The sequence below is a fragment of the Ailuropoda melanoleuca genome, chromosome X, assembly GCF_002007445.2.
Source record: "Ailuropoda melanoleuca isolate Jingjing chromosome X, ASM200744v2, whole genome shotgun sequence".
Taxonomy (NCBI): domain Eukaryota; kingdom Metazoa; phylum Chordata; class Mammalia; order Carnivora; family Ursidae; genus Ailuropoda; species Ailuropoda melanoleuca.
Window position 1 is genome coordinate 78,426,088 of NC_048238.1, and position 20,383 is coordinate 78,446,470.

General features: G+C 42.7%; 1 protein-coding gene across 3 annotated transcripts in view; it reads right to left on the reverse strand.

The window, feature by feature from the left end:
- Nucleotides 1–4,421: 4,421 nt before the first annotated feature.
- The window catches only part of LHFPL1 (LHFPL tetraspan subfamily member 1), a 46,108-nt gene continuing 30,146 nt past the window's right edge, over nucleotides 4,422–20,383 (reverse strand). For all 3 annotated transcript variants that reach the window (XM_011228386.3, XM_002921967.4, XM_034649796.1), the window contains one exon: nucleotides 4,422–5,399. In XM_011228386.3, coding sequence (XP_011226688.2) covers nucleotides 5,218–5,399 — 182 coding nt within the window. In that variant the 3' untranslated portion in view covers nucleotides 4,422–5,217. The remainder of the gene's footprint in view (nucleotides 5,400–20,383) is intronic.

Sequence of the window (20,383 nt, forward strand, 5' to 3'; positions counted from 1 at the left end):
ATTTGACAGAGAGAGAGAGAGAGATCGAGTGCAAGTAGGGGGAGTGGCAGGCAGAGGGAGAGAGAGAAGCAGACTCCCTTGCTGAGCAGGGAGCCCCATGCGGGGCTTGATCCCAGGACTCTGGGATCATGACCTGAGCCCAAGGCAGACATTTAACTGACTGAGCCACCCAGGTGCCCCCACCTGATGAGATTCTAATATGTCATAGTGGGAAGAGGCCACATGTGTCTGGAATGATTCCGATATTTACCTCTTTATCTATCTCCCTTTTATTCTCTTGAACTTTTTACCAGCTTTGTTTCCTTTCTATAGTTGTCACCATCTCTCCAGTAAGTAAAGGCACTACATGAAAAGGAGCCAACATTGTGGGCTACCCTTATGGATGGCAGCTGTCCTCAATGCCCCCTTTCCCAAGTACTGTTCTCTGGGGCCTCCTTTCTAGAGAGGGAGGAAGGAACAGGATACAGTGCTGCAGTCAAAACCAAGCATTTTGTCTCCCTCTACTTCTGCCTCCTGACACATCAGTGGCTCTGTATAATGAAAATCTAAATCATTTGTGTGCACACATAGAAACTGTTTATTTTGCTGTTAGCTTTGAGGACTCAGTGGGGGTTCGATGCATTCAGAGAAGAGATCAACCCTGGGAGAGCCTAATCTCATAAGTAGACAAAATGAAAATTGAAGCTGAAAATACATATCTCTACATCTGCAAAAGAGGCCAGTAATAAATATCTTAAGCTCAGGAAATGCTTTTAAACGAAGTACATGGAGTGGAGATGACTCCTTGAAAGGGTCCTGCTTCCTGTCTGCTAAGAAAGCTTTACTGGGCCTGGTAAGAGATTGTACATTCTAGAAGTAGCACACCTTTCCCCTCAAACCACCAAGTGGGATGCCTTCCATCTTTTACAAAATGAATTCACTCTTTTCTTGAAACTCCCTTCCCCCCACCCCCACAAACAGGCTGCCTTGGGACCAAATATCATCCTGAAGTTTCTCCACATTAGTACTTCTACAAAAAGTGAAAGCCAGACTGAAGACAATGTCTTCAGTGTCATTTGAAGGGGCCAGACCCTCCCTCTTACTGCTCCTTGTTTGACAGCTTATAAAGCCTGTGCTTCTCAGCAGCTTCCTCATCCCCTCATCTTCCCAGGGTTCTCCCTTATCCATCAAAACCTCCGTATTTCCACCAATTCTTGCAGAAACCAGAAACCCCTTACCCAGAGGTCAGAGCCTTTCCATCTTCATTTCTTTCCATCTTGACAAGGGAGGGTATCAGTGCCTGGAAGTCACGAGCAGCTGTAAGTGAATGAAGGCAGCTACTCCCCTGGGAGCAGGGATAATTAGAGACAACATTAAGGAAAGGACATCACCTAAGACACACATGAGTGACTTAACACTTGCTGTATACCAAGGGCCACCACAGGTGTAGAAACTATAACCCTATAGACATGAAGGCATGTGAATTGGGCAGTTACTGCCAATCTGGCATTCTTTCCTGAAAGAATGTCCTGCTACATGGGCTCTTATGACCTACTCAGTGGATTGTGAGTTTGTCCAAGTGAATAGCCTCCCTCCTGTCATGCCCCCCCCCCAAGAAGATCTATGTGTTTCCAGGAGTCATAAAGCACCCATGGTTTGCCACTCCATCTGGGTACACAGGTGGAAAGTATGACAGCCAGCCAGGCATGGGACAAACCAGTCTCTAAATCCTCACTTGACTCATTTTGGCCCTCCACCTGAGCCATGCACTCTCCTTCCTGTCTGTTCAACAGTAGCAAGAGGAGGCAGGCTTAGCTTTCAGTATAAGCCCCTGAAGGCCTGGTTTCCTCACAGGAAAAAAAATCCTTTTAAATCCCATCTCCTTTCCCTGGAAAAGGAGAGGAAACATTCCAACTAACTAGTACCTTATACAAGGTGACAGTCATTTAAAATAGTTCTTTGGAATTAACTCCTTCCTGCTCAGTCTCCTCTTTAGGCTGTAACTACTTTCCAGTGTGTTGGGGTGTCTGGGCCATGTAAGGCAGCAAAGCAAAGGCTTCCTGGAGAGCAATGTGTAAGGGAATGACAGTGTCAAGGGCCAAGTACACTCACTGAGCTGTTATATTCCATTTATGCCTCACACCCCCCAAGGTTCATTCTCTGTCCTTCTTTGCCATGTTCTGTGTCAAAGCTGACCCCAATGGACTGTAGCAACAGGCTTCCTTACCAGCTGGTAAGAGAGTGAGATATATAGATCTTATGCCCCTATCTCCCTCCCAGCTGTGTTGCATTTAAGCAGAGCCCACATTGTGCTGCCTAAAGCCATAGCTCTTACCAGGCAGCCCCCCTCTTGCATGTATAGTTCTTGTTGGGTTTTAATAACACAGTTTCTTCCCCTTGCCCTTTCAGGCTTACAGGTGATAACAACTCCCCACTGTTCATGGTATCTGTATGTCTCACCAGCACTGGCAGTTTCCTTTAATCCTACACATACCACCATAAATGGTCCCTGCATTAAGCTCATCTCAGCTAAGTATACCTTACTGAGTATGCCATCTGTTTCCTGCCAAGACCTTCGCTTAAAGACTTAATACCCCTTCCACAAATTCCATCCCGCAGAATTCCAGGAGGTTACCTATCCTGAGAAGAGAGATCACATGATCTGTTTTTTCTAAAGAGAGTGGTCTGCCTTTTCTCAAATACTTGACATATTCTCCATTTCTTGCGGTTTCCTAAATTAAAGTTGCATTATTTTGTCTACATAATAAAAATAAGGCTTGAGCTGGTTCCATTTTTGTTTTACCTGTTTTTAGTTGTCTTCTTAGTCATCTTTCTTATAATTGCAAACCCAACTAAACTGTTTCCCTTCCAGAGAGGTATGTTCAACTTGCCTTACCTTAAACACTTAATTCACTTCCATGAGGAAGATAATTCTTGACATGAATTCAATCATCAGTTCCTTACTATGTTATTCCTCTAGTATTCCCCATCTTGGTAATAAGAACCACTCATCTCCCAGAGTGGTCATCCCCAAACTTTCACTCACCCTCGCCTACACATATCCATTAGACTAAGTGCTGTGGCACCTAACCTAATTCCTAAATAGCTTCTTTCAAATTCATCCATCTGCTCAAGCCTCACAGTTACTACCTTAGCCAGGACTGGACACTTGGGTTACTGAAATATCTCTAGTTTCTCCCTATTCTCTTTCATTCTCCTTACTGTTGTCAAAGTGATCCTTGAAAAAACACAAATATGTTCATGTCACTTCCTTTTCAGTGGTGCTTCTTTAGGATAAAATCCAAACTCTTTATCCTGGTGTAGAAAGCCTCATGGATTCTGGGTAGTATCTCCCTTTTCAGCTTCATTTTTTGCCACCTCCCTTTTACAACCCTATTCATTGCTTTCATGATGATGCCATATTCTTTCATGTCTTCATGCCCCTGCTCCTTTTTCTAGTACACTCTTGCCTTTGTTGACTAATTGCACCTACTCAGCTCTCAGACTTATCTTAGGAACCATCCTTTCTATGAAGTTTTCTCGTGAATACCTTCACCCCAAGTTGGTTTACTAGCCTTTCTGTGTGATCCTTTAGCCCCCTTTTCTTCACTTACTAGCACTTAACACACCGGCAATTATTTATCTACATGTCTGTCAATGCCCACCACTCTCTCTTTTAAGGTGAGAAAGTGTTTCTTCTTCCTTTTATCCACAGCAGTTAGCACAGAATGTGGCATATAGTAGGATACTCAAGAGATGTGTCCTGAATGAGTGACTAGACAAATGTATGAGCTCATGAATGAAGTATATGCTTGAATTCACTTACCTACATAAGTTCAATATCAGGAACCTGACCTTTCTTGAAATGGCATGTAACTACATCAAAAGATAATGATGTATTGTTTGGTGACTAACATAAAGTAATAATTTAAAAAAAGAAATGGCATGTAACTGATGAGGCCAGTTTTTCCATTTCTCCCCTTCCAGGTAGGACTGTACCCAAACCACTCTGGAGTGAGTAAGAAAAGAAACAGATGAGCTGGCCTTTTGAGTCACAGGCTCTCCCTAATCCCTGAAGCTATAGTTATGGAACAATAGAGCTGGACTGAATTAATTGGGGAGGGGGAGACAAATTCTGTCCCTGGGAGACACCAAGTTCTTCTACACCATCCATCAGACTTGAACATAGATGGGATGGAGGCCAGCCCTAAAAATACATCAGCCCTAGGTGACACCAAAGCTGTATTCTTTCATGTCTAATTCACCCCAGATGGAGGGGAAAGTATTTGATGAGCCGTCTTTGAAACAGGCAGAGAGACTTATATCATGCTAAGAATGACTATAGGAGCAAAAGGTCACTGTGAATTTCCTAGTCAATAAAAATGAACTGTAATAGAAATTTTAATAAGGAGCCAGCAGAAACATCCTTGTCATCATCGTTGTGAATTCATATTTATTGAATGTATAACAAATGCCAGTCTCTGCTCAGAACATCGGATGAACACCATTGCTGTATCTATAAGGGACTAGGGAATACTTGCTACTATTTTGATGCCACTCACCCAGCCAGAACACAAAATGAACTCTTATGAATATTCTAAAGCATAATGAGGAAGAGGTCTTAGACTATATGCAGTCATCCTTGATTAGTATTTTTCCCATTGGGAGTCACCCTCCCCACAAGCTTCTGCACAACTGGAAAGGAAGAGAAGCAGGAGAAAATAGGAAGAATCAAGGTATAGTCCTGACAAAGTCACAAAAATTTGAGCAGTGGCACTCCATAGATGTTTGGAAATGGCAGTAAATACTAGGGGGAGGGCCATATGCATGGAGTGGTAAGAACCAGCCCTGTTCATCTCCTGGTCTTCCCTGCACATGTGTTCTTACACAATTAAGTGATAGACAGGAACTGTAGGACTCCGAAGATCTGCTTGGTTGTGAAGTTACTTTTCAGGTGAGATCTTCTTATTTTGCACAAAGGAACACTTTGGTACTTCAGGGCTAGTGGGTACTCACCAGCTAGGTAAACATTTGAGAGAATCATTGTTCTTGATGAATTTTGTAAATAGCCACTGACCCACTGGCTTAAGGGAAAGGGAAAATGAATGGTGACTTAAAAAGCATGCAAACATGAGGCTACACTACTAGCGGGTGGGTAGCAAGTGGCCTAGTCTTAGTTCCTCCTTTCAAGGCCCTTTTCCCTTCTCTTTCCCACTCTTTCCAATCTTCTGCCAGAACTCAAGGTTTGAGGCAGTGGTCAAGCTCCATGGCGTAGGAATTGGTGTTCCTCATGATGCTCTCCGCCAGCATGACAGGCTTGGGGTTTCTTCCAGAAAAGCAAGAGAGCCAGGTGCAGATCAACATGGCTGCAGCTGCTCCACCTCCAGCACAGTAATAGGCCCAGCCAAGCCGACAGGTACCTGTAGATATAGGGATAGAGACATGAGTCTTGTGTTGTCTTCTCATATATTCTCCTTGGGGTGTTAGGGTTAATGTGAGAATACGAAACAATGAGTGCAACTGGGCTTCCTGTTTCCTCCTTTCCTCTTTTGCTGACGGCTGGTATTTGCTTTAGCAAGAAGTTATAGAATTTTATTCTGTTACATTAGGAACCTGGGGGTGGTGTGGGTGGTAGCGGTGGTAGTGCCATTAATGAAACTGATGACAAGAACAACTTGATCAAGTGTCAAGAACTATGCTAAACTCCTTAGACATACATCTCATTGATGATTACAGTAACTATATGAGATATGCACTCTTATTAGCCCCGTTTTATGTAAGATGAGGTAACTTAGGCACAGGTTAAGTTAATTGTGAAAAATCACACAGCTAGACAGCAATAGAGTCAGGATAGAAACCCTGGCTAATCTTGACTCTAAAGCTCTACCTTTCTTCACCACACAGATGTACTGCAGTGCATGGACTATTTCCAAAGAACCATATTCTGCATCATCAGGAGATTTGACAGGCACAAAAACAAATAAAAATACCTTGCCTCTTGCTACATGCCTTTATCTTAACCTACCCTTTCAGTATCCAGGGAAGAAATATGCATTGGAATCAAGGCTAAGCTTGTAAGGCGGTAGTTTCAATTTTAAGGGTAATAGGAAAGGTCACCTCCTCAAAAACATCCACTCCACCACCTGCCTTTCTATCAGAAGTAGATTCTGTCCTTTGTAGTATTTATGCTTTTTCAGAGAATTTTCCCTCAGAAAATGTCAATGCCCAAAGAAAGGAGAGCTATTAATTTAAGGGATCAGAGTAACAACTAATTGTTCAAATCAAGCGCCTAAGCAAACAAGACTCCAGAAATTGGAGTAGATGCCAGTGATAGAAAATTGTAGAGGGGCCCCAAGAAAAGAGGTAGGCAGTGACCTTCACCTACCTCACAGTCTTACAGAAAGCTACTCCTGACTGTAGTCAGTCAGTTGGAGATCCCAAGACTGGTCCTCTTGACAATTTACTTTTTAATAACCAATTGTTTCAGTTCACATGGTGCTCGGTGAACCTTAATTTTCCTTCTTTTAATTGACTATTTGGCATGTCGTATAAAGAGTGTAAGATGGCCCCAGGTTAGGCTGCTTTGCTCCTCCATTCAGGCCAACCTAATTTATCCCAAATTTCTCACCTCAGAAATAGTGTTCCTATCACCACCAAATTATTATTCATACTGTCTCTCCTGCCAGAAACAGCTTCTTTCCTCTTATTCACCAACTCATATCTTCCTCAGAACACTATCCAGGACTTCCAGGAAGCTTTTCCAGATTAACCCTAGTGGGCTCAAGTCACCTCAACCAAGTAGCCCTCCGGGAGTTTGTTTATACATCCCTTACATGGGTGTACCTGTTGGACAAAATGTTGGGAGGAAAATTTGCATATCACATATTTTTCATCTGCCCTTTACCCCCTTCCAGACTGTTGGCTCAACAGTGCAGATGTATTTGTTTCTTTCTTGATAATACTTCCCATGCTCTATAAACAGTGGATGCTCACTATGCATGTTTTAACCTAACAATACTCCAAATAAGGGTACACACGTATTTTTAATCCTCAACATACAAATCTATGTCTTAAATTTTTATTAAAGTTACAAAACCAGCAGTAGTATTATTCTATTTGTTTCTGGAATGTGCTACAATCCTTCCCACCATAAGGCCTATGCATATTCTGTTGCCTAAAATGCTTACTGCATACACACATGTACACAAATACTTCCTACCACTCTCTTTGCCTAGTCAATGTTTAGTCATTCTTCAAAGCTCAACTCAATCATTAATTCCTTAGCAAAGCCTTCCCTGACCTACCTAAGTCAAATTCCTTCCTCAAAGGCCCTTATTACTACTGTGTATATTTCCTTCTGTACTTGAATGAAGGAGTGAATCCCTTATCCCCTGCCATGACAAATGTCAAATTTTAGTTCTTCAGCAGAGATAGTACTTTACCAATAGATGGATGCAGTCATATAACTCCTTGCAATCCCATGGCCCCACCATGGGCTGACTGAGAGCCAGACTACTGTAGATATGGAAACAATGCAATCCTTAGAGTGAATTTGAACAAGAACCCTTTTAGAGAAAATAATTCAATTATCTACAAAGTGGCCTCAACATGAATAATAATGGCGGGACTCTGAAGAGTAAACTGAAAAATACCATATTGAAGCAAGCAGCCAATAAATCTCTATCCTCCTCCCACCTTGTCACACCTCCTCTTAGACATACACACATACTTCCTCACTCACTGAAAGTAGGAGGCTTTATATAATGCTGTGGTTTTCACAAGGTGAAAACTCTAGAGATGGCCAAACCTTCAACTTTTGCTATCCTTAGGAGGAAGACTGAAGGTTTTACTGTACCCAGTTCACAGACAGGAATGTGAGGCTTGGTTGATAGCCCTAGGAACTCTCTCAGAATCAGAGAGGTAGAGGCAGGGATCCAGACCAAGTCTCTTTACTCTCAATCTGGTACTCTGTCCTCTCTACTGGTTTCCTCATCCTCCCAAAAGCCATTTTTTCCCCCTTACAGGACACTTGACCTATAAACCCTAAAGAGGGGGTTCCTAAGTTAATTTGTAATAAATTCACCTGAGCTTCTCCCATAGCCCCTCTAACCAAAATCTGTGCTCACATGGTAGAGTAGACAAAACCACTGTCAGGCAACTTCCTTCTCTCTGGCATGCTCCCAATCTAGTCCAGATAAGGCATCAGAAGTCTCATTCTGTTTCTTCAGTTGCTTGTCAGGTCATCCCCCCATTAGAGTAGCAGGGATATTTTTATTAGATACATGCACTCTGGGACCAGGGAAAGACTTATTTCTGTAAATGAAGGGAATAAATGCATAGCATCCCATTACCCCAACGCTCTAGGCAGGAAGAAAGCTGATGGAGTGGGCAGCTCCAGAGTGAAGAGCTGGCTAGAAGGACTTCAATAAACCTTATTGAAGTCATGTCAGAACCAGGTATCACACGGCTAGGAGCCAGCACCAAAGTGCTCCCATGGCCACACCAATGCAATCAGAGTTTTTGCTCTCAGAGACTCTTATTAGACCACTGAACAGCACCTAAGCTCCCAGCTGCTGCCACACAGGGAGCCAAGGAGTAATAGAGGAAAAATAACTTCTATCCAACCCTTTCCCCACAACCCTACCTGTTATTTGCTTGAGGGAATAGAGAGGTTATATCAGTAACATTGCAAAAGGGGAGAAAAAAATAAACCTTTCAAGAACTACATCTTCAAGTTGAGAGCTGCTGTCAGTATTCACCTACTCCACAGAAAGCTTGGACACTGGTCCGATGGCCTACAGACAAATTTGTGTTTTCTATGGAAGGGTGAAAATTAGGAAGAAGTAACAATGAGATACCACCCTTTACCTCCAATCACCTTTTAGTGAAGTCCCATGGACCATCACCAATCTGTAAATCCTACTCCCTAAAGCACTGTTGATTCTTCTATTTATCTAATAAATATTTATTAAGTACCTACCATATGCCACACATTTTGAATACACTATCCCATTTGATTCTTACAACAGCCATGATTATTTTCATTAACAGCTGAGAAAACAGAGTTTCAGAAAGATAAGTTACTCTGTCAAATTAGAAGTGTCAGAGTTCATATGTTAGCGCCAAGACTGAAAGTCCATGGTCATCTATTTCAACCATACCAGGAGAGTGGAGCCAAGGATACAAGTTACTATGGGCAAAGACTTATGGGAAACTATGCTTTCAACCAATCACTTCAGCTTTCTGGGTCTCTGTTTCCTTTTCTTTAAGTGAAGGGAATTTTGCTGGACAGATTTTTTTTAAGATTTTATTTATTTACTTGAGAGAGAGCAAGAAAGGGAGAGTGAGAGAGAGAGAGAACACAGAGGGAGAGGGAAAAGCAGACTCCACATTGAGCAGGGAGCCCAACACAGGGCTAGATCCCAGGACCCTGAGATCATGACCTGAGCCAAAGGCAGATGCTTAACTGACTGAGCCAACCAGGTGCTCCATTGCTAGACAGATTTTTAAAAGCCCCTTCCAACTCAAAATTTCCATTCTACTATGAACATGATAAATGCTTTAAGAGACATATGATGGAAATACTACAAGAACATCTAGGAAAAGAATTATTTGTATCTGGGAGAATTCATGCTCAGGTAGTGTTTTATAGCAGTGGGAAGTGGACATTCTAGGCAGTTGGAGTGGTTGGTGTGAGCAAAGTTATGTAAGTGAGAAAACTGACCACAGGTTTCAGAAACAGTACTGCATTCAGAGTTGCTTCAGAAAAGGAGCTGTAGTTGGCAAATAATAAATTGAACATAGACCAGGAGGACCCATGAAATCTGGCATCTTTCCCACAAGCAATGGGGAACAATAGAAATTTTCTGACCAGAGGATGACATGATAGAACAAGGTTTCTCAGCCTTGGCACTATAGATACTTTGGGCCAAAAAAAATCTTTGTTGTATGGTGGGGAGGTGATGAGGAGTGGGAGGGCTGTCTTGTGCATTGTAGCACCCTGGCCTCTACCTACTAGATGTCTGCACCTATCTCTCCCCGCTGAGTTGTAGTAACTGAAAATACAAAATGACATTGTCAAGTATCCCTGGGGTGGAGTGGATTGCTTCCCATTAAGAATGGCTGAGTTAGAGGTATAGTTTGGGAAGATTAACCTAAAATCTCTGTATAAAAGGGACTAGAGGCAGTTGTATACTGTAGGAAGAGACCAGTTAACCAGAGGACAGGGATGCTGGTACATACCCAACAATACATAAAATAGCCTCCCACAACAAAAAATGATCTGGCCAAAAATGTCAGTATTTTTGAGGTTAAGCAACTGTCATCTAGGCAAACATCAGATATTTACACTGAATTACCTCCAAAATGAATCTTGATAACTGAACAATTATGCCAACAGAATGGAATCTTTTTCCTTAAGAACAGCTGTGCATGGTTTCCTATTGACCTGGGAAGCTGACTGGAACTGGGGCATGGTCAGCTTTGAGCCTTCTAGTATGCTAGCCCAGGGATGCTGGGGAAGGTCAAGGAGAGAGATCTCACAAGGTATTCAGGAGGAAGCACTGATTCCCTGCAAGTCAGGAGACAGGAGTCTTTGAAGAAATCTCTTAACTCTACAGGACTTCAGCTCTCTCGCCCTTAAAATTGAAGAAAGTAGTTAAGAACCTGTCTAAAAACAGAGCAATAAAGACCAGATGAGTTCTTGAGGTTCCTTTCAAAAATAACCAGGTTCACTGCTGCCTCACCTTTCAGATTGACTGCACCAATTCTGAGCCTCCATGCTAGAATTGTTCTCGTGTCCTCAGAAAATAGTACAGTGAGCTGACATCACAGCTGGGGATTGTCTCTACATACATGCATAGGTATCTGTGAAGAGAAAGATTGGGTAGTAGTATAGGGGGAGAAAAGAGGTCCTAACTGCAAATTAGCTTTACGCAAAAATTTCTAGAAGAGCCCTAAGAGAAGCCTGTTCTTTTTTGTGCTATTCTGTATAATTTCTAACACTCTATTTGTGAGTCATTCTGTTCCAGTGTTGAATTTGCTGTGACAAGATCCCTCATAAAAGTTATTAATTCATCACTCAGCAGTGGGCATGACATTTAAATCAAGACACGTTGCTTTTATTCCAAGTTGCAAATCAAATTGGTTTGGAGTTTGACTCTATTTTCTTTGATTCAGCATTAAGTTATATTATTACATCTCTGCTGTTTAGAGAACAAATTGTCACTGGCTGCTACTTAAACTGATCCCCCTCCATAGAGCCGCAGTCCTATGTCCTTAGGGACATGGTGTCTGGCCAACTGTAAATGGATCATTATGAACTACTGGGAGGAGTAAGCCACAGGCTGATGCTTTTGGTAGGGTCTAGTATTGGTGGGGGCATCAGGATTGGGAATCAGAGTAGGAAAGAGTCTAACAGAGAGGGTCTCTTTGCAGAGGGCATGCTCAGAATGCCACCTTAGAAGCCAACAACACTAGAGAACTAATCTAAAGAAAGGAGTCCTGCTTGGATAAAGAGGGAAAAGGCATAAAGAGAGTAAACCCACTTTGGAAGACAGTTTGACAATTTCTTGTAAGACTAAAGATACTTATACCATTATGATCCAGCAATCATGCTTTTTAGTATTTCTGCAAAGGAGCTGAAAACTTACATCCACACAAAAACCTGTACAACAATGTTTATAGCAACTTTATTCATAATTGCCAAAACTTAGAATCAACCAAGATATCCTTCAATAGGTGAATGGATAAATTAACTATGGTACAACCAGACAATGGAATATTATTAAACACTAAAAAGAAGTGAGCTATCAAGCCACGAAAACCATGGAGGAAACTTAAATGTATATTACTAAGTTAAAAGCCAATCTGAAAAGGCTACATATTATAGAATTCCAACTATATGACATCTGAAAAAGGAAAAAAACTATGGAGATGGTAAAAGGATCAATGGTTGCCATGAGTTGGTAGATTTGGGGCGGGATGAATAAGCAGGGCATGGAGGGTTGATAGAGCAGTGAAAATACTCTGCATAAGAGTGAACCATAATGTAAACTATGGACTTTAGGTGACTATGGTATGTCAATATAGGTTCATTAATTGCAACAAGTGTACCATACTCTGGTGGAGGATGTTGATAATGGGAGAGGCTATGCAAGTGTGGGGGCAGGGAGCATATGGGAAATCTCTGCACCTTCCCCTCAATTTTGCTAAGAATTTTAAATTGCTTTGTTAAAGTCTTCATTTAAAAAGAGTGAGGTAAGTCTGTCTTTTAGGTTTCTCAAGTCTTCCCTTTTAGAAAATCATCTGATGAAAATCTAAGCCCCTCAAAGTTTGGAGGAAGAGACAAGGGAGCAAGGACATAGCAAGTACATAATGACCACTAACACTTCCAACACTGACTAGCGTTAGATGAAATGGAACTTTCAGATATATGAAGTTTTGATTTGACACAAGTTTTTGCAAAAGTCTAGTTCTGGGAGCTACTACTCCAGGAAAAGTTCTGCTTGTGACCCAGGATCAGAAGTAAGGAGCCCTGGATTTGTGGTAAGAAAGAGGCTCATGGAGGGATTAAGAACTGTGAAGTAGCTTGGAGCTGTGGGGTAGAGCAAGAAGGGATAAAGCTGTTTAACAATGTAAACAGCTCTAGGGTGTGGACTGGGGACTTTATTCCTATACAAAGATGACATCCAAATTCTAGGAACTCATGGAGTCAGGATTTTGGGAGGTGGTTCAGGTAGAATGCGAAGAGAACAATATCGACATCTGTTTTATCATCTAATATACTCAAATAACCAAGGAACTTGAGAGACATTGCTCTAGCCTTATAGGCAAAATAAAGGAAAAAGTGACCCCAAGGATAGAGGAGGACCTGCAATGGGAACCAGCATATTGCCCTCAACCTCACCTTCCAGAGGAGACAGAACAGATATGCGGAGATGTCTGTCTAGGAGCCACCTGGAGGGCCTTCACAGCCTTCATCATATCAAAGCAGGCTGCCTGCACTGGCCCTGAGAGCAATCACCTCAGCTACAGAGAGGTACCTAAGATTCCTTCGGAATTCTATGGAGGGAAAGGGGGAAGAACTAGAGAGAGATCAAAGAAAAGAAAGAGTCTAAAGGATAGTCAATGGGGTAGGTGGAAGAGGAAGAAAAGAAAGGCAGGGGGAGTTTGTTTAAAAAAACATTAGTGTAAGATTAGAACACTAGAGAACCTGGTACATAGGGAATGATTGGAGAGGCTGAGCTCTGCAACAGACCACTTCCTAATAAAGGTGGTGTTTTTCCAGAGCAGACCCAGCTCAGGAAAATCAGCTACTCCTCCCATCACTGTAGCACCATCTGAGCTTATGAAACCAGGGCTGCAACCCACCTCCCAAACTGCTGTTTGGTGTGTGTGGTAGTGGTGGGGGAAGGATAGGGTTGCTATTTGCTTATTCAACATATTTTTGCCATGGGGACTTGCATTTTGTGTTAAACAGGCAGCAAGGGTTTGGAAGAAGCTGGTGGTCCCATCTGTTCAGAGAGATACTGCTAACTATAGGGTCTCCATAGGTAGCAGCATAAAAATATTTTCAATGCAGCTAAGCTAAATGAGGAGAGAACTTTCTCTGCTAGGTTCAGCACAGATGAATAATTATAAAAAATAAAGCAAAGCCAATGAATCAAGGGCAATTGCCAAACACCCTATCCATCCCCCACCCCACTATAGCTCCCAGTAAAAAGATAGCCAACACCCTGAGGACACCTTTCTTCTCACTCTCCAGGCAGGGCATGAGTTTCAACAGAAGCCCAGACTGGAGGCCCAGAACCTATTGAATATTCCAGAAGCCTGTTAGACTCCCTTGCCAGAGGAAAAGGCAAAACAAAAGTCCTTTGAAAACTTCAATAATTCAGGTAAACATGTTTTTGTTAGTAGCCACTATTTCTAGTGCTAGAAAGTCAGGGTAGCACTTAGTGAAAAGTCAAATCTTCATGGTGACAGAGATGCCCTGGTATGGTTGATTTTTTTTATCTTACACTTCTGCTGAAAAGACTGAGTCCTTCCATTGAAATCTTCTATGGCACTATTAAACAGTTGCTTCTGACCCATCCTTGTATGTTGCCAGCCAGTCTTTCCTATTTATGTTATTTCCTGAATAACTATCCTGAGTTTTAGCTGCTCTGATCATCTTTCTCTTCAATGGGGGATAAAGAGGAGGAATTAAGTCTCAGGTCAACTTAAATTGTGCTTCTGGGTCTTTCTCAGGATTGGCCCCCACCTACCCCTGAATAAACTTTCATGCCCCTCCGTATTGTTCTTTTTATAGTCCATCAAACTACACTTGAAGCAGCATTTCAGAAGAGCTTTGGGAATTGTTATAGACTGAATGTTTGCGTCCCCCAAAACTCATATGTTAAATCCTAACGCCCAATGTGATGGTATTTGGAGGTGGAAACTTTGGGAGGTGATTAGGTGATGAGGGTGGAGACTTAATAAATGAGATTAGTGCCCTTATAAAAGAGGCCCCAGTGAAGTCCCTCACTCCTTTCTGCCATGTGAGGGCACAGCAAGAAGCTTGCTACATATGAATCAGGAAGAAAGAATTCACCAGACACTAAATCTGCTGGCACCCTGATCTTGGACTTCTTAGCTTCCAGAACTGTGAGAAAAATATTTCTGTTGTTTATAAGCCATCCAGTCTTTGGCATCTCTCACAGCAGTCCAAATGGACTAAAATAGGTACTCTTCCCAAAGGACTAGTCAAAAACCAAGTACTGGACCTGCTTGACTCAACATGAGCTCTATAAGATACTTGGCCTCTAAGAAATTGGCCCCTCTCCTCTAGCATCTGCTCAGTAGATTTCTGATTGCATCCACTTGAACTTTTTCAGCTAATAAAGTCACTGTGGTAAGCTCTTTAAATATGTTGTTCTTGCATAGGTAAGATCAACAAACTAGATTGAGTGAAAGGGAGCCAGAGACAGAAGTGGAACAAGTAAACAGACTGTTAGCGTGATAAGTGCTATGACATAGAGCGATACAATGATATAGATGAGGGGCATCAAGTGCAGTTCAAAGGTGGGCAGGGGGTTTTCAAGAAAAAAGTAGGGAGTTACCTAGCTGAGGAAGGGGAGCAGGGTGTTCCTAACTATGGGAAGAACACATGCAAGGTTGCAAAGGTGTGGAAGAACATGGTATCTCAGGGTGGCTGGGCAGGAGGAGGAGCTTGAGTGTTGATGGAAGTGATGGCCAAGGTCCCTATAGGCCATGCTTAAGGAGTCTTTATCCTGCAGGCAATGGGGAATTATTGTTGAAGAATGGGAATGACATCAGATTTCCATTTTCGAAATATCACTGTAGCCACAGAATGTGAGAGAGATCAAAAGAGTGGTTGGTGTATAGTACCTTCACAAATATGGAGAGAGTCATGGATTGTTTTCTATAATATAGATGCAAATTGATACTAAGAGAAAGAAGATAAGTTCTAGAGTTCTCACGTGCCTTAGCAGTATTTATTCCTTCTAATGATTGATATCATTATGGGTTGGGATTGATGTTATTATGGTTGTATTTGATAGACGTCTATATATGTATATATGCATATAGAGAGACATATATAAAATTTTCTCATCAAAGCTTCTTGAAGACTATGTTCTTGAATTCTTAAAATTATGTACGGTGTCTCATTCAGAATCTCATATGCTTACTGAGTGACTGTTATATACTTTTCTTTCTGACTGGACTAAGTGGCTTTACTGGGGAAAGCCAGGATTACAATGGATTTCAGAGCTGGCACTGAGGCCCTCCTTCTTTCCAAAGGTGGGCAAAACATTGACAAAGTACCAGTTGTACTGCATCTACCACTTGGCTCATCCTTTCTTCTTCCATTTCTCCTGTTTGGCCACCTTGGGAGTCTGCCCTCTTACTTTCCCAGCACAGGCCAGGGAACCAGAGACTTTACTTCCAAGCATGCAGCTGGCTACCTTCGGGGTGCTCAGAGCCTCCACTGCACACTGACCCAGGGTAGCCTCATCCTCTAGGGGGTGTGCCTACCAGGATCAAGACTTGATCTTCTGGAGCGATGTCCTCTAGCAAGACTGAACGGCAGTCACTGCAGCCTCTACCACAAAGATGGAGTCCAGAAAGAGGAAGGAGCAATGGCGCACACGGCCTTACCACCTGCAGCATGCCACATCACTGCTCTACTGTTACATACTTTTGACAGAATCTTCAAATACTTATGAATGTAGAATGCCAGACCGGGAAAGCTGACAAAGCTCAGGACTCAGGAGCATATGCACCCTCATTCCAGCCATTGACTTAGCCCCATACCTGCAAGGCCAGGTTTGAACATCAGCTATTTCTATCCATGCTCCATTGGCCAATAGGTACAGACCCTACGTCTCTCCTTGGGCCCGGTATATCTGGGTAACAACCAATGCCACAAATAATACCACCCAATATGTGTATAGCACTTTACAATTTACCAGGCACTTTTTCTATTCATTATTTCATTTAATCCTCTTGTATTTGTTTTATTCATTCGTCAGTTCCCAGCTAGAGGCAGATATGTCGTTATAGAGAAAGCCATTGAGCAAACAGATAAGTATTTGATCAAGTTTGCCACGTAGCCAGAGAGTAGAGACCGGGCCAAGCCCATGTGTTCTCAGGAAGTCATGTGGTGTGCGAACAAGGTCCTGGATGAGGATGACAGAGAATGGTGTTTGCAACCATGAACTGCCATTTACCCACTGAACCTGTGGCCGAGTCATTTAACATTTTTGAGTTTCAGCTCTCCCGTGGGCACAATGGAGGTGACACCACAGAGCAGCTGTGAAGGTCAAATGATATGATACATATAAAGCATTCACCATAGCACCTAGAGTGATCCATACTTCTGGGCCCCTTCTCCTCTCAGCTTAACACTTTTCAACTAGTCCACTAGTTGCCACAAATGTCTGGAGAAAGCTTTAACATACATATTTCTAGGCCCTGCTCCAAATCTGTAGAATTATGATCTCTGGGGAGAGGGCCCAGATGATTGCAATGCACAGTGCAGTGGGGAACCACCTGAATGAGACCATATCATTAGCTCAAACTGGTCCAACTTTTAGAGGAAAAGTCAAACTTAAATTAAGAACCTACGGTTGGTGGGGGGAGCGCCTCGGTGGCTCAGTCGGTTCAGTGCCCAGCTGTTGGTTTCAGCTCAGGTCTCATCTCAGGGTCCTGAGATCCAGCCCGCATCACGGAGTCAGCTTAGGACTCTCTGTCCCTCTGCCCCTGCCTTCTATGCTCTCTTTCTTTCTCTCTCTCTCAAATAAATAAATAAATCTTAAAAAAAAAAAGAACATACATTGTGCTTGATGCAATGCTACAGGCTTTCTCTTGAAAGATACATTTGTATGCAATTTCTCTCAATTCACCTGGGAGGGACTTGGTAAAGATAGTTTGAAAAAGTCATGCAACACAGAGGACGGACATATATGTCCACCCCTAATATGTAACTCTAACTTTGCCAGAGAACTGCCCCGAGGACATAAAAGAACTGTTTCCGGGTTTCCCTCTGGTTCCTGCTTTTGAAATCTATTTCAGTTATTAAGTAACCCGGGTCAGTCTAACCTGTAAGAATAACAATAAAAATAATGGCAGTTCTTGTTGACATTTATCGAGTTCAGGCCCTGTACTAAGTTTTAGGTATGTCACTTCATTCCATCCTCACAAGAGCCCCGTGAAATGGGCACTATGGTACTGACATCCCTATTTAAAAAACTGGTTTCTGTTTTTAAACAAAAGGCTTAGAATACTGAATCATTCCAGAGTAGCCAGGGAAAGACACTCACTAAAAGTGAGGGAATCATAGAAGACTGTTATTGAGGTTTATAGAAGGAAATTTGAGTGGAGGAAACGGAAGCAAGGAGAAGAAACATGAATCAGATTCTTTGACCTGAGGACCAGAGGGGGGACTGAGAAAGCAGCCCAGAACCGAATGCATTCACCTGACTTTACCGCCACCTCGTGGTGGTCTGATGGACCGACACCCAGTTCACAATTCTGCATTCGCCGTTTCAGTCAGCGAGCCTGTGAGACCCTCTACAAGGCGCTAAGTGGGGAAGTAAGGCCGAGTGAAACAGAGACCCTGCCTTTTGAGGTCTTTTCCTAAGTCCTCTGGAGTCACCAGACTTGAAGTTACCTTAGGGTTCGACTATTCCAGGGGTAAATACCCTTTTCTCATGCAAGCTATTTTCAGGAAAGGCAGAAATGTTTTTGTAAAGCACATTTACGTGCACTTTGTCATTTCATGGGTAAAACAATCCCTAAAGGTAGATAAAATCATCCTCACTGTAGTCAGCGGGAGCTAGGTTTAAAGAAGTGAAATGTATATGAGAAATCTAAAAAAGCCAAAGTGGTCCAAAACAGAAAAAAATGGTGATTGCCAGGGGCTGGTGGGGGGTCAGGAGATAGGACAGATGTTGTTTAAAGGTACAAGCTTGCAACAAGTAGTCAATAAGCCCTAGAGGTCTAATGCACGGTATAGTGAGTATAGACAATAACACTGTATTATAATCGTCAAACTTGGTAAGAGACTAGAACTTAATTATTCCAACCACTACAAAGATATAATGATATAATATGATAGAGGTGCTACTTATCACTACAATGGCAATCGTATTACAATATAGAAATGTATCATTTTAACATGTTGGACACCTTCAATTTACACAATGTTAGAGGTCAAATATATTTCAGTAAAAAGCACAAAAATATAAGGAGCTGAAATGACTTGGCTAAGGTCACACAGTAAGATGGCAACAGCGCCACCTTGCAATTTATTCATTCCACTCAGCTCAACATTCAGAGAGCGCCAAGCCTATGCCAGGCACCAGGGATATGCTGTTGAATTACGTTGCTCCCTGACTCACTAATTCCCTCCTGCCTGTTCCAGCTTAGCCCAGCTTCTCTGGATGGAAACTCCTCTTTGTGTGAGCCAGGAGGGCAACTGAAAAGCTTTAAGCAACACCTGAGCCATGAGTTTTCCAGAAGGACAGGCTCCCCAGGGCATTCTAGCTCTTGCTGCCCAATGAATGGGCTGCTTTCCCCAATCCCCTGGGTCAATCCCTGGCCCTCACTCCCATGGGTGAGTGATACTAAAAGGCTCCTCTCCTCTAGGACGGCTGCCTTAAGTAGACTGGTTTATCCTTCTGGGTTTTTAAAAAATTTTTATATATTTACTTGAGAGAGAGTGAGTGAGAGAGATTGCACATGAGCAGGACAGGGAGGTGCAGAGGAAGAGGGAAACGCAGACTCCCCGCTGAGCAGGGAGCCAATGACGCTGGGCTCGACCCGGGACTCTGGGATCATGACCTGAGCCGAAGGCAGACGCTTAACCGACTAAGCCACACAGGCGCCCTATCCTTCTGGTTTTTTAAGAACACAATAGATAAATATGAAATTTGATCAAAGGCTTCACCACAAAGGTAGGTCACAGCAGGGATCTAGGTGGGTGTCTGTGGCTTTCAGTTGCTCATCAGTCTATTTCAACGCTCTGTCTACAAAAACAGGGAAACCAAGGCTCAGGGTAGGGAAGTGACATGCCTAAGCAAATTTCGGAAAATTAAAACACAGCTGTCCTGATCCCCAGGCCAGAACTGTTTGTACCACACTCTGCTGCCCCTCTGTGGACATGAGAATGTATGAAGCCGCCTCATTGTGCCCTCGTGAGCACAAGAAAACAGACCCTCTACAAAGAAGGAAACTGATAGGGAGGAAAGGTAACAGGAAATGCCTGGAAACTGAACCCATAAAGTCCAAACCCCGAGTCACCGTAAAAGGCTTTGAACTGGCAAGAATGAGAGGAAATGATGAGAGAGCAAAGGAAATGGGCCTCTGAGAGAGGAAACACAGGGAGCACACACAAGGCCTTTGGGTAGCCTCTGTTGCAGGCCTTTGTCAAGAGGAGTGAGTCTCTCCCTCCCTCCCAGAAGCCAAGCCTGGGGCATCCTCTGTAAGGAGGCTCTTGAGAACTGGGCGGACTACCTATTAACACAAGTTACATTTAGTGCAGCCTATTGTGCTAAATGCTTTGTACACATGTATTACTTGACTTAATCTTCTCAATAACCTTATGGGGAAAACTATTTTTATCAATCCCCACAGTGAGGTTAAATAGCATGCCCCAAAATGCACAGCCAGTAAGTGGCAGGGCTCAGATTTGAATGCAGGGCTTTCTACTATTGACCTGTGTTTTTAAGCCACGTTGTGTTAAATAATGTCTCCTTGCTGTAGTACATCCTTTTTCTGAAAACTACGGAAAAGTACTGGGAACATTTCCATTTCAACAATTGGTATTATGATGATGATGATGATGATACCGGCCAACAACTGTTGACTGCTAACTGTATACCAAACACTGTACTAGGTGTGT